We start from the raw sequence: 15,275 nt of genomic DNA, 5'->3' as shown, positions 1-15,275 counted from the left end.
TAACTTCCCCTCCTTCTTGCAATGGCATTTATTTTCTTCTCTGACTCTGATGACTAGGGTTGGTATCATTTGAATTTTATATTTTAATAATTTTAATATTTTAATAAATAAATAATGAAGTCAAACATTTAGATATTAAACACATTTATTTTGTGTCTGTTTCCAAAACATTCTGTTGCAGCTGAATACCATGAAAAAAAATCAGCAGCCTACAGAACACTTAAACATGGAACTTTCGCCTTTGTTTTTAACAAAAAATACCACAGTGAAAACAAAAATTTTTACTAACATAAATTTCAAACATTATTACAGACAAGTAAACAGTCAGTCATAAAATAAGAACAAATAAACAAATTAGCAACAGCACAGATAAATAAAGCTGAACAAAGTTCAGGTACATAAATTAAAATAAAATACAACCAAATGTAAAATAACGCTGCATAGTTTTCTATTTATAAATAAAATTGATTCATACTTATAAAAGTTACAAAAGTTATTCAGTCAAGATCAGTGAGTGATTTTCTTTGCCTTTTGTTCTCATTTTAAGATTAATGATAGACAGCAGCAGGTATATTAGGCTGCTGTCACTTTAGGACATGCAAAGTCAACTGGCGGCCAGCGGTAAATTGAACATCGGTTCAATTTCTAGCATGCACGCCTTTTCCGCATGGCTCGAGCGCGCCTGAGACGCGTGTTTCAGTGCGCAAACTCCAACCTGTTAAATATGGGAGCCAAAATAAAAACGGACACGCCACGCAGCTGAGACACTCACGCAGCCAGTGTGTCGCCAGCCTTATTCAAGGGGGAATGAGAACCGCTTCGCGGGGGATCCCAGGTGTGCAAAAAAACCCCCAAAAAACGAATACTCGAATGTCAAATTTTCAAATTGAATACCAACCCACCAACCTGCATGTGACAGTGATGGACAGCTTGACAGCCTCACAAATATGAAGCCTAAAATATCGCTATCGCCCCCTGGTGGCTAGCTGCAGTACAGGTAATATGTAAAAAATAACATAAATTTGGAATTGGAATTAGTATATCAAATAACATATCAGGATACAATTCGAATTTTATTTTATATTACGAGTATGTGGCCTGTACAGTGTCTGCAGAGAAAAATTCTGGCCCTTGGACAAATATAGTTGATGACCCCTGCTTTAGGACCGAATGCATGGATTTAATATACTGATACACATTTTCTTTCTCAACTGTTAACGTTCACTTAAGATTAAACGGACTGTGTTTACAATGATAGTTTTTCATAATTTTGTTTGTATTCGTCCGTTCAAGTGCAAAAAAGGAGAACTCAATTCAGTATTCACGTAATTTATGAGAGGTGGTGTGTGTGCTTTGGATGTATGCGCAGCACAGATTAGCAATTAAGTTCTCTTTCACATCATCTTTGTCTTAAATAAAAAAAAAAAACACACACACACACACACACAGGAATTGATAAGCGGAATCACATCTTATCAAATCCTTGGTTCTTGGAAATTTGGAACTGGTTCTAAAATGGAACCAGTTCTCGATGCCCAACCCTACTGATGACAAATTAACCTGTTATTTACATGAGAAATGAAGCAACAACACTTCAAATGATCCAATCAATTTCCTATGGACAAAGTCAAGTCCCAGTTTTTTCTTGTTCAAGAAGCCATTTCACTCATATATACATAACAATAGAGAAGAAAATGCTATTGCAACTTCTGTTTCATGCCCACTTTAAGCTTTGTATATCTCTAGTCTGTTTTTAAAGATTGGAATTGTTATAATGTAGTTTTTCTTTTTTTCTTCTTTTTTACTTTTCAATTTTTTATTTTTATTTATTTATTTTTTTTAAATGTTCCCTCATTCTCTCTCTTTCTTTGTTCTCAGAATAGTTGACATGCCACCTGGGATGGTGTGTGTGTTGTCTTCTCTTTTCTCCATACTATGTAGCTTCGTGGTCACCCAGAGCTCTGCTTCTTCCAGCCATCACCCCATTTTCTTGCGCAATGACACCTACTTTGAGCACCTAGCTTTGCATCCTGACCCTTCATTGGGTCGGGTCTATTTAGGTGCCCGTGATCGGCTTTACCAGCTTTCTTCTGAACTTCAGCTTGAGGAAGAGGAAAAGACAGGCCCTGTGATAGACAGCCGTGACTGCCTGCCGCCAATTAGTGAAGCAAACTGCCCACAGGCACAGTTGACCAATAACCACAACAAGCTACTACTTGTGGATCCTTACAGTCAGGAGCTCATCAGTTGTGGAAGTGTTTATCAAGGAATATGTCAGAAACGAAGTTTGGATGCAGTGGGGAAAGTACTTTTCTCTGCAGAGAGGCCTGTGGATACCCAATACGTGGCGGCTAATGACCCCAATGTCTCTACAGTAGGACTTGTGGCACTCACAAGAGGGCGTGGGAAACAACAGCCAGTGCTGTTTGTGGGGCGTGGTTATACCAACAGCCAACCTCCAATATCTACTCGAAACTTAGTTATGGAGCCTGTTTTCTCATATGAGGAAACTTCAAAGTTAGCGGTAGCTGGGAGGCTTTCTGAGTATGACCATCATTTTGTAACCTCATTTACCCACCGCTCGTATGTCTACTTCATGTTCTATCGGAGAGACTTAAAATCACAGTCGAGAGAATATCGCACATATGTTTCCCGTATGTGTTTGGACGATATTGCGTACTATTCATATGTAGAAGTTCCGTTAAGTTGCCGTTCAGCTGGAGGAAAGAATTATAACCTCCTACAAGCTCTACATGTAGGCCTGCCAAAGTTGAGGAAGACTATGGGAATAGAAAGTACAGCTGCTTCGGAACAAGAGGTACTGTTGGGGGTGTTTTCGAGCCATTTCGCTTCCTCCAGTCGACCCAATGAAGAGTCCGCAGTATGTGTGTTTTCACTTGAGGAAGTGGATAAACGTATCAGTGCTACAAGAGATCTATGCTACACTGAAATGGGCCGTGCAGATGGACTTGAGGCTGCATACATTGAGTATGAAGTGAAATCAAACTGTGCCAATCTTCCAGCGGTAAGTTTTGAAAACTGGAAACCAGTAAGTTTACTGCCTCAGTTAACAGGTATGAACAGCTTCCAAGTTCCACTGTGACAAATTTAAAAGTACTTTTAGAGCTAGACAGTCATTGGCCTGGTGTGAAAATATAACGCTGTAAAGCCTGACATATTAAAAAATTCAGACTACTGAGTTTTGTTGACAAAATAGTTGTTGGTCATGGATGATAAATAAAAAATCTAAAAGTCTGCATTTGTTTTGTTTATTTGAGTATCATGTTTTGATACATCAGGATGGCCCATATAGTATAATATAGTGTGAGAATATGGAGGACATAATCGAGGAGGAAAATTTTATTTAGAAGCCCAAAGTGCAGTTGCTGTTATTTATATGGCCAAAAAGAAATTAGAAATTCTATATATAACAATATATAACAGTATAGCAGACTGCTTACATAAAATGCATATAAATATCAGTTGTCTCATTATATCTCCCAGTAAAATGCCTTAAAATCAGAGCCCCTCGCCTCCCCGATATCCCCGATATTCAGACAAAACACATTTTACTACCAGGTGTAAACTGTGTCTTGCCTGACCACTTGTGACCACTAAAATGAATACAATATAATATAATATAATATAATATAATATAATATAATATAATATAATATAATATAATATAATATAATATATAATATAATATAATATAATATAATATAATATAATATAATATAATATAATATAATATAATATAATATAATATAATATAATATAATATAATATAATATAATATCTTGGTGGGTAACTGAGGTTGTAGTTTTAAACCTCGCAAGGTGTTATCCCAGAACTATTCACCATTGGTCCCTGGAACATAGCACTTAACCTCTGGTTATTTCAGGGAAAGCAATCCTTATCATTTAATATGGCTCCATTTTATGATGACATCACATTCCACCACCCCAGTTGTGTGGCCATATATAAATATTCTAAACTGGTCTATATGAAGTGTAAGGGAGTATAACAGTTGTTGTTTATGCACACAACACTACCATTTAAAAGTTGAAATATAGCAAAAAAAATAGTTTAATATTGTGAAATCTTCATGATTTAGAACTGTTTTCTGTTTTAATATATTTTTAAAAAATATTGTGATGACAAAGCTACATTTTTTTAAGCAGTTATTAATCAGTCTTCAGTTTAACATGAAGAAATCATTCTAATATGCTGATTTGGTTCTCAGGAAAACTTTTTTTATTGTCACTGGAAAAAGTGTGCTGCTTAATGAAGTGTGGAGATTGTGATTACAGTGTTTTTTCGGGATTGTCTGAGGAAAAAAGTTTGAAGAACAGCCAAAATAGAATGAGCAATAAAAAAAACAAAAAAACAAAACAAACAAAAAAACAGTAATAAAATTTTGTAGGTCATTTTGATTAGAGATGTAAAAAGATATAAATGGTCTTTACTCCTCCTCTTATACCACTGCAGCTTGTTGCAAAACTTTGTTTTGATGTTGAACTTCAAAGGTATGGCAAGAAATATTGTTCTGTAACTCTAATGCCTTGTTTTACTTTTTGACTTCCGTCTCCCTACAGAACACTTTGGATGCTTACCCATGTGGCTCTGATCACACCCCTAGTCCAATGGCAAGCCGGGTGCTTGTGGAAGCTGAGCCAATATTTGACAGCCCATCCGTCCGGCTCACTGCTGTGACTGTGAGTGTAAGGGAGGAGCATACTATTGCCTTTCTAGGAGACTCCCAAGGAAACTTACACAAGGTATTAAAAAGTTTTCAAGGAATGAGTGTTTTTCTTCAATTCTAATTTTATTTCATGCAATTTATCCATTGTTCTCTCTTCTTCGCTGAAGCAGAAGTGTTTCAGAAAATGTTGGTTATATTGGAGGTTTTGCAGAATTCCAGAGCAATGAAAAACTCTTGAAGATATGGGATTAATTTTTATTTAATGAAGATCAGATGTGGTGTGGTTATAAACACATCTCTTTACCTGTTACAGCATTGCCCCTTTTTGTAATTTTTTTATTTTTAAAAAAAACAGAATCTTCTTATTCAAATCATGTTACATTTTCAAAGAGGTGGTGACCAATGCATCATTAAAAATGGTATGCACAAGTGCATTTAATTTCATTAACATATAAAATGCTGACTACTGTTTCAGCCTCAGGTTGTACCAATTTTCTCTCTTTAATTTCTCAACTTTTCTGAAGTAACATGGATGAAATTCCTCACTATGGGATGTGTGCTCTTCGCTCCATTAAAAAACCCTATTTCAGCCACTATTAGGCCAGCCCTGTTTGCTGGCCAACCTGATGCTTGTGTAAGATTTGGTTTGTTTTGCTATAATGCTACAAAAAAATGATTTTTTGAATATATTACAGCTTGTGGTCTGTGTCGCGCCAAAAAGAGTTTAGATTTTAATTCTCAGTCTTTTAATAAATAGTTCTCAAAAAAGCTATTTTAAAAGTAACACTAATTGCTGCACTGCAGTAGATCTATTTCAAAATGTGAAAAGGAAAAAAAGAGCAGTTTCCACAAGGTCTTTGTATTGTTTTTATGAAGTGGCAGAAATTTGAGGAGTAACTGATCTGGTCCTAATATTCTTTCATGGTATATTATCTTTGCTTGATGTTTTATCCCTACAAGAACAAAGTGGCAGAGGATCTTCTCCACTAGGTAGTGTTGTGCCTTTTGTTACAGTCATTTAGGTGCAGTTGGGAGAATTTTTTAAGAACAGTGTGGTGGCCACGCTAGTGTAGTCCACATCTTGTCTGGATGTAACCCTACAAAATATAGGCCTGGTTTCACAGACAAAGCTTAGATTAAGTCAGGATTAGACCTTAGTTCAATTTAAGTACATTTAAGTAGCTTTTATAAATGTGCCTTAGAAATAAATGTTAATATTGTGCATCTTGAGAGTGAGACAAAACAATGGCAGTGACATATTTTGAGATATGTCAGTGCAAGTTACTTTAAGCAGGTCAAAATACATTTTAGTCTGGGACTAGCCTTGTCTGTGAAACCAAGGGATAGAGATTGGACCTTATGAAGTTTTGATTTAATGTACCTGGTTTGGAACATTTTTAATTCCTCTTCAGTATTGTTCAGAAGGGGTGTGTGTATTTTTTTCAGGTGTTTCTTGGCCCAAACGGCGAGGTGGAAGAATATGCAGTAATTTCCATCCAGCCCAATGCACCAATAAGCAGAGAGCTCAGGCTTGACCATCAAGAGAAGCATCTATACATCTTGACAAGTAACATGGTAACTATCACATTATTGAAGTGGAATTGGCAGTGTCAGTGTTGTTATCTGTTGACAAAGTAGTTCTTGTCAGTAATGGATAATTAAAGGGATAGTTCAACCAAAAATGAAAATTATCCCATGATTTATTCACCCTCAAGCCATCCTAGGTGTATATGACTCTTCTTTCAGACGAACACAATTGGAGTTATATTAAAAATATCCTTGCTCTTCCCAGCTTTGTAATGGTAGTGAATGGCACTCCTGATTTTGAAGTCCAAAAAAGTGCATCCATCTATCATAAAAGTAAAGGTTAATAAAGGCCTTCTGAAGGGAAGCCATGGGTTTTTGTAAAAAAAAAAAATTGAAATCTTTATAAACTAAAATAACTAGCTTCCGGGCAGATGGCCTACGTAAATCGATGTACGCCAAAAGAGTAATCTCTGACCTGATGCATTGAAGAACCTGAAAGCACAGATGATAGAACAAAACAAAACACCAGTCACGAATTAGAAGTCTAAAATGAGAATTTTTAAAGAGAAATATTTGAGGATTTCAACGTAAGAGAAGAGGAGCTTGAGTTTGTTGCCCAGCTCTATTTGTTTGAGCTGCAAGAGGCGTCTAAGCTTACGCTACTCCTACATCCTTCGTTATATATCTATATCTTATATATTTTTTTTAAATATACCTCCGACTGTGTTCATCTGAAAGAAGACATATAAAACGTCATATATACCTAGAATGGCTTGAGGGTGAGTAAATCATGGGATCATTTTCAGTTTTGGGTAAAATATCTTTAATGTAAAAAAAGAATGGACAAAAACATTATATTAAAAGGATAGTTTACCCAAAAATTTAAATTGTCATCATTTATTCATCCTCGTGTTTTTTTGTTTTTTTTTAAAAAACCGTATGACTTTCTTCTGTGTAACACAAAGAGGATATTTTGAGGAATGTTGGTAACCAAACAGTTTTGGTTCCCATTAACTTCCACTTTATGGTCAAAACATATAATGGAAGACAATGGGAACCAAAATTGTTAAGAGAAACGAGTCAGGCCCGCAGAGTAGTGCAATGAAATGTATTCGCAACTATGTGGATGACAAACTGACTGGTCAATAAGAGATGAAGTTTTGGCCATATTTTCCAAACTGTAAAATTCAGCAACCCACTGGTGATGCTAAAACTATTTTATTGACACTTGCTTAAAGACTCCAGACTCCAGAACAGAAACATAGTATGTGAAGCTGCTTTAATTTGCACACTCCTGAAAAAAAAAAAAGAAAAAAAAACTTAATGTTAATGTTAAATATCCCATCTTATTCATTTCAGAAACAGGTAAGCTTGTTTACTGATCTTATCAGATTACTGATAAACACAAATGTGCAACTAATTTGTATGATATAAATGCTGCTTCTTTGATCAGAAATAGCAAATAAGTTAATATATTAAATGTATGTATGTATACCTCTGCTGGTTTTATTTGACACTTTTTTTTTTTTTTTTACTTTGCTCCCACAGCTAGAGAAGAGGCCTGTAGCAGAGTGCGAAAAGCATTTGGATTGTCAATCCTGTCTGTTGGCTCATGATCCATATTGTGGCTGGTGTGTTCTTGAGGGGAAGTAAGTTCCTATTTGAAAACAACCTCATATTCATTATAGTGTTGTCAAAAGCACTTCGGTACCAAGTCGGCACTGAAAATTTAAAAATGTGACGCTTTGATCACTGTTGAGCGGTTTCGTAAACACCTGAGTGGCCATTGTGTTTACATGCCCATCAGATATGATTGGCAGACATATGTATGTAGCCAATCACAGACATATCTAATGAGCGTGTGAAAACAATGGCCAGCAGAGGTGTTTACAAATCCGCTCAACAGTGATCAAAGCGTCACATTTTTTAAATTTCAGTACCGACTTGGTACCGAAGTCGGTACTTTTGACAACACTAATTCAGAATGCTTAATTTAAGTAATTGGTTACTTGAACTTGAACATTGTGTCTTTGTGCATCAGGTGTTGTTTGAGTAGTGAGTGTGTGCGTGGGGATCTGAAAGACCAGTGGCTTTGGAGCTTTGACATGGAGCAACAATGCCTGAGTATCAAGTATCTCAATCCATCCAACATCAGCCGAGAAGAGAGAAGAGATGTGTGTTTCAAATATTAACACATTTTTTAATAAATCCAGTACCACACCCTGCATAACAATAAAATACAAGATACATATATTTGTATAAGCTTGATTCACTGAAGTGACCATTATTGAGCACACAAACAACTAAAACCACTTCTCCTCCTTTCTTTAAAAGCATCATTTTAATCCTTACAGATCCCAAAAATATTCCATCTCTTTATTTTTTTCTTCTTTTAGATCTCTTTATCCATCCCTGGTCTTCCCAGTCTGGAGCGAGGAGAGTTTTACTCTTGTGTCTTCAACGACAGGGCAAGTTTGGCTGTTGTAACAGAGACTGGTATCACCTGCTCTTCTCCACACATATATACATTGCCATCTGTGCCACCAGGTCAAGGTGAGGGTATTTCCAGAAATAATCATGTCTCTTATGTATTTATAACACTTTTGTTTTGACACAGGAGGCCTGGTTTGGAAAAAACATAATAATATAGAAACAAACATTGTTTTTCATAAGCCATTGAAAGAGTGTCCTCCTTTTGACACAGAAACACTTGATTCAGTACTCCGTTTTGAGCATGACAGTGTAACCAGTCTGAGAGAGGAGCACTTCTTGACAGATGGTAGAAGTTTTAAGATTAAGTCATTTATTTACCCTTGTATTGTTCTAATGCAGTATGCAGTTATTTTTATTATTTTTTTAGACCACAAACGAAGGAATTTTTAAATATCAACTATTTAAAAATCTCTCCAGTTGAATAACTCCATTTGTCTGATGACTACAGTGGCCGAGAGAGCTCAGCGTGCTGCAACTGAAGAAAACACATGCTAATTAGAAGAAACACCAGCAGATTAAGAAAACATCATCTTCAGTGGCTGGTGTTTTTTCTATTTGCATGCGTTTTCTTCAGTTTTGCACTCTCGGCCACCGTAGATGACAGTCAGAACGACAGTTGACAGATGTGAATGCAATAACTTCTTGTTGTGATGAGCACAGCAGATATATTAACCTCAGAGAAGAAAGTACATGGATTGTATTTCATGTGGCGTTTTTATTAATCTTGATTTCTCACAATTTGTGTGCTTATTCTGGGTGAGGCAGAGTGAACTCCAGCACTAATAAAGAGTCATGAGTTTTTATGGTGGGGCATTTTTTTTAAAAAGTAAGTTGAGTAATTTAAGACTTAATTTTCATTTTAGGGTTAACTATCCCTTTAATGACAAAGTCATACAGATATGGAACAACGTGAGGGCGACACTTTAATGTCATTTTTCCTATTTCATTTCACAAACCACCATGAAGATTTTCAACTGACATCAAAGAAACCTTCAAATCTGCTAGATGAAATCCAAGCAAGATCAAACCTAGCTGTAGTATTCGTGTCTATAAAGAGCAACCAGTGAGACAAACAATAAGATGAAAGTGACAAGCAAAAACAGTCATTGCTTCGTAACAATAATGAACTCTACATGATCACTACATGCTAAACTCTTCTTCTTTCTTCTGAATCAGATTTTTTTACAGTCACTCTCTCTCTACGGTTCCATGATGTTGTTGTGACTTCTCGGGAATTCACCTTTTATGATTGTACAGCAGTCAAACATCTTGCGGGAAGCATGCCGTGAGTTGCAAACACGCACATATTGTGGGCACAAACAAACTGAATTCCACCCTTGTCAAAGATTCTTTGTAAAATCCACTGTTGCACAGTCTCTAAGTTTTAATTTGTCAATCAAACTAAGAATTTTTATTTCCTTCCTTCCTTCCTTCCTTCCTTCCTTCCTTCCTTCCTTCCTTCCTTCCTTCCTTCCTTCCTTCCTTCCTTCCTTCCTTCCTTCCTTCCTTCCTTCCTTCCTTCCTTCCTTCCTTCCTTCCTTCCTTCCTTCCTTCCTTCCTTCCTTCCTTCCTTCCTTCCACAGGTGCCATGGTTGTGTGAAGAGTCACTGGGGATGCAATTGGTGCGTGAAGCAACATATGTGTACCCACAAAGCTGTGTGCGATGAAGGACTGATAATCTATAATGAACATGTAAGTCATTACATCACCAGCAGTGCTTTCTCTCTATGCCTTTGTTGGATGGTGAAAATTAGTCTCAAACTTGAAAACAGTGTTTCCTATAGAATTATGTTAACCCCCACCCCTGTTCCTCCAAATAATTGGTCCAAACTACACAAAATTGGTATTAATGGTAAATAATTCATTAAAAGAACTGGGAGGCAGATACAAATTATTCTTCACATCCATTTTCTGAATTAAATAAGGATATTTTGTATTCCTCAAATACATTGCTTTTTAAAAATGTTATTGTCTTAATTTTACTTACACAACATGTCGTCATTGCACATCTTGCACAATATTTTACATCATAAGATGCTTGCTACCTCAGAATGGGTTTATAGGCGGACAAATATATTATTCACAAGTTTAGATCTTTGAATTTGTTGTGTTAGACAAATCTCACTTTCAGACGAAACCACCTGTCATCTTATGAAAAAAAAATATGAAGAAAATATTTGAGAATTTTTAAGAATATATTTTATTTAGAATATATATCTTCAATAACTTTTTTTGTGAATATAAGACACTTTCATTTATGAATCTGATTACACTAGCAATTATAGGATTAGCCAAATGCATGAATATAAATGAAGCAATTATTTGCAGTGTAAAAATATGGTTTTGAAAACATGGACATGGACCTTGAATACCAAGATCATTTGTAATAGTTCCTTTTATAACCATTAATATTTCCCTATTTATTTATTTAATTAGTTATTTTACTATTGTGCCTCTCTTGGTTTTTCCTGCATGTCTCACTCTTAGTGGAAATCTCTCCCTACCCTACCTCCTGCAACCAAAGCCTCTAGAGTTGCATTCATGACCTCACCAGTCACAACACACAAAGTCCCTGAAACCATGGCTCATACTAAAACTCAGACTACTGCCACCTCAATAACTGAAACTATAACCTCTACACTGGAATCATTAACCTCTCCTGCACTTGTGAAACCAACACCATCAACTCAGATTTCTTCCACTTTCAAGCTGTCTGCTGCGCCCACAAGTGCCTTTCTCCCCTCTTCCACAGCTGAGACCTTGGCTACCACAGAACAGCCAGCTTCCACACTCTCTCTGCTAGAGGAGATTCTCTCAGAAAAAGAGCTTCTTGTTACAGATATTGAATCAGTGGCTCTGAGGGAGACAGACACTGATGTGGTTACTCTTTCCAGTTTGGAAGCAGTTGTAAAAACTGAGTCGCCATCAGTCTTCGAAGCTGCTGAGGAGCAAAGAATATCATCGTCATCAGTTGAAACCGAGATAGTCACTCTTACAGAATTGCCACCATTAATGGAGCCAATCACACATGATACTTTGCTCACCAGCACCCCTCACATTTCAGCAGAAACTTTGAATTTGACAAAGGAAACCCAAACTACAGTTTTACCTTCAAATCCAGAACCAGACGTGTCTGATTCAGAATCCAATGACTTTTTGCCTATATCTGAGAGGGTGTCACCTGTCATGCCTTCAGTGAATAGGATTATCATCACTGACCGTGAAGAGGCTCGTTTGGTGCCAGAGGAAACTGAGGAGGTGGAACTGGTAGAAAACGACAACGCAACATTTTCGGCAGCTACAATCTTATCAGGGGATGGAGAATCAGACAGGGATCCCCCGGTATACCTCCATCTTCAGAGTACAGGCATGGATGCTGATTACCAGTATGACTCAGCAGATTTACCGGTAAGTCCAAACATTTAGAATTGATACCAAGCAAGATTTGTCTTTTCTTTACATTTTATAAGCAAAAAAAAAAAAACTTCTTTCTTTAGTTATACTTATACTTACATATTTTAATACTTACATATTTAATAAATAAATAAACACCTTGACTACTTCCTCGTTTTCACAGGATGACACAACACAGTGCGATAACATTCACTGCCATATTTTTTGATTAACTGACCTGGGTTTTTTTAACAGGCTGATGAAGGCACATTTGTCAATTTGGGGGCATCAGCCTGCCCGTGTGTGGAGAAGATTCAAGGATCCTCTCTGCTTCCTGTCCTAACTCAGAGAAAAATCTCTCTGCTGGCCCGAAACTTGCATCTTTATCAGGTAAAAACAAACAAACACCCACTTCTTTCTTAAAATATACATCTGCATTTAAAAAACATTTAAAAATACACTTGTTCCTAGGACCAAGAACTGGCGTATGAGTGTGTATTGGTGATCGAGGGGCAAACTGTGGTGGTTGATGCAGATGTGACGCTGAATGAGGCAAACCCTTTACTGTTTGACATCACTTGTCATGCTCACCAGGTACCACAACACAATTTTAAAAATCTCTACTCTGTAATGGTTATCTGTTTTGTTGCATGCTCCAATGTGTTTGTCATTGTTGGTCTCATCTCCCTTTTTCTCATTTTAGATTTCTGTTGTCATGTATTTGCTCGTTTTGGTTCCTATTGTTCACTCTCTGTGTTTAGTTCCTGTTTTCTTAGTTGCCTAAAGGTGCATTCACGCCATATCGTAATTACTGTAACTACAAGATTCTGGCTCGTAAAAAGCGTTCACGTCCTCATAAAGCTCGTAATTACAGTTTGTAAGCTGGGAGTTTTCTGAAAGCTCCCACGTGTACCACGTAGCTGCTGTACCACCTGACCGCTGTAGATTCATTTAGGCATTGATAGTGGTGCCATAGAAATGCATAATTCCCAGTCCGAGGACATGAACAGCTCCGAATATAATGTGACGTGTTGTCATCTCAAGATTACGGTAATTACGCAGTGGCGTGAATGCAGCATTAGTTACTGATTTGTTAATTGATTAGTCCCACCTGTTCCTTTTTTTCTATTGTCCCGTGTAGTATTTATACCCCTTGTTTAGTTCAGTCTTTGGTCTGTTGTGTCCATTGTTTCTGTGGTTCTCCTGTGCTCTATTATTATTTTTTTTTATATATTATTAATCCTGACTGCTGCAAATAGATCCTTGCCTCTACTCTCCTGGTTTAAACCAACCTGTCACTTCCCTACTATGCTGTCTAAGGCAAATGCCAACAGCAATATTTAAACATACAACAACACCAATAACAATGTAGCAGTTATAAATGCATGCTTCTGTGAGAAAAGACTGCAGTTTGCAGATGAGATTGATGCTCTCTCAAATTTTCTCTCTTTCTTTCTCTTTTATCTGTTCTATAGTATTCCTATGCAGACCCAGTTAGAGAGTATAATGCCATGGTGTATGTAAAGAGAAAAGACACTTTTCATATTGACAGCACTGATCTTTATGGTGAGTATAATTCTTTAAATGCTCATGATGAGCTGTGTTTGTGCAAAATACACACACACAAGCAGTTTGCTACCCTGTGTGTGTGTGTGTGTGTGTATATATATATATATATATATATATATATATATATATATATATATATATATATATATATATATATATATATATATATATATATATATATATATATATATATATATATATATATATATATTATAATTTAATGTTCCTATATATTAATGAAAAATGTTTGTTAGATTTGTTTTTCTTACAATGACTTGCATACAATAACTTGAATGGTTGAAAGAAGAAATTTACAAAGAAGTAATAGAACACCAGTATTCATGGAATGTTCCTTTTATTTTCTTCATTAATTTGTCTCCTATTGTCACCCCTCACCCCCCACCCCCGCCTACTTTAATACTCCATTGTGGAACTCAGTTTAGCCTGCATGCCTGTGGCCTCATAATCTGTTTGTGTTCTGAGGTTGCTAAATAAAATTGTACAATTCTTTGAAAATCCAGTTACTGAATCTCACTTTTATGTATTTGAATTTTACTGTTTATCGTAACTGTCTTGTAATTATTATATTCTGTGTGCTTTCTCTACTGCAGTGACGTTATATAACTGTTCAGTTGGACACTCAGACTGTAGCCGTTGTCACACTGCAGATCAGAGGTACAGCTGTGTGTGGTGTGGGACCGGTTGCGTTTACAGAGGTTCCTGTTCCCAACACATCCAAATGACCTGTCCCGCTCCTCTCATTCATTTGGTTTGTTAAACTTTTTCTCAAACTTGACTTAATGCAGCATTATTTGGTATATATGCGGTTTGTAACTTTAACTGAAAGACAAGTATAAACAAAATTAATTTTGCTTTAGTATAACACCACAGTATGACCACTTGGGGCCTAGTCTTTTTACTGTTCTGTTATTCCCCTTCTACCTTGCTCTCAAAGACAAACATTCTGACCCTACAATTAACATACAACACACACACACAGTGTCTGAGGGAGTGGAAGCTGTGTGCGTATATATCTGTAAATGACTTTTGTGACAATAGTTATATAATGCTCTACCATTTGGTACCTTCCAAGGACATCAAATATTAATGAATAAATTTAACAGATTAAAGGCCAGATTTATTAAACAGGGCAAATTAATGTGAGACTGTAGTCCCATAAAAGTGCAGGTGAGAGTGGAACATTCTGAGGGTGATCTATTGACAATATGCAAATTCAACAACAGATTTCCATTTTCCAGTTTCCATTGTGGCTAATGCAATCTACCAAGAGCAACACAAATTAGCGCAGGGTAGCAAATCTACTATCAATACAGGCGCAGTGAATTAAAAATAACTTGTTCAGATAACATCTTCATCTGGCATTCCAAATAAATTAACACAACTGGAGAAGATTATTTCTTCTGCCACACGCTCTGTTCTCTGCTGTGCCTCTTCCTAGCAGCAACTTTCACAGCCATGCACAAAATTTAAAACATGCTTTTTTTTTAGCATTAAATAATGCCGCAAATACCAGTAAATTGAATACTGCAAACCTTAATAAATCATGTTGTATGATTTATTTAAATAC

At 36.4% G+C, this 15,275-nt stretch overlaps 1 protein-coding gene across 1 annotated transcript in view; it reads left to right on the top strand.

The window, feature by feature from the left end:
• plxnb1b (plexin b1b) overlaps positions 1 to 15,275 on the top strand; it is a 65,922-nt gene that overhangs the window by 26,542 nt on the left and 24,105 nt on the right. The window contains exons 3-15 of the mRNA XM_067373272.1: positions 1,879 to 3,025; positions 4,599 to 4,781; positions 6,152 to 6,280; positions 7,781 to 7,881; positions 8,274 to 8,406; positions 8,629 to 8,785; positions 9,902 to 10,010; positions 10,309 to 10,417; positions 11,213 to 12,133; positions 12,374 to 12,508; positions 12,590 to 12,712; positions 13,594 to 13,684; positions 14,299 to 14,456. Coding sequence (XP_067229373.1) covers positions 1,889 to 3,025; positions 4,599 to 4,781; positions 6,152 to 6,280; positions 7,781 to 7,881; positions 8,274 to 8,406; positions 8,629 to 8,785; positions 9,902 to 10,010; positions 10,309 to 10,417; positions 11,213 to 12,133; positions 12,374 to 12,508; positions 12,590 to 12,712; positions 13,594 to 13,684; positions 14,299 to 14,456 — 3,486 coding nt within the window. The 5' untranslated portion in view covers positions 1,879 to 1,888. The remainder of the gene's footprint in view (positions 1 to 1,878; positions 3,026 to 4,598; positions 4,782 to 6,151; positions 6,281 to 7,780; positions 7,882 to 8,273; positions 8,407 to 8,628; positions 8,786 to 9,901; positions 10,011 to 10,308; positions 10,418 to 11,212; positions 12,134 to 12,373; positions 12,509 to 12,589; positions 12,713 to 13,593; positions 13,685 to 14,298; positions 14,457 to 15,275) is intronic.

This window comes from Chanodichthys erythropterus, chromosome 21 (assembly GCF_024489055.1).
Source record: "Chanodichthys erythropterus isolate Z2021 chromosome 21, ASM2448905v1, whole genome shotgun sequence".
Taxonomy (NCBI): Eukaryota; Metazoa; Chordata; class Actinopteri; order Cypriniformes; family Xenocyprididae; genus Chanodichthys; species Chanodichthys erythropterus.
This window is presented reverse-complemented; position numbering and strand designations above follow the sequence as displayed.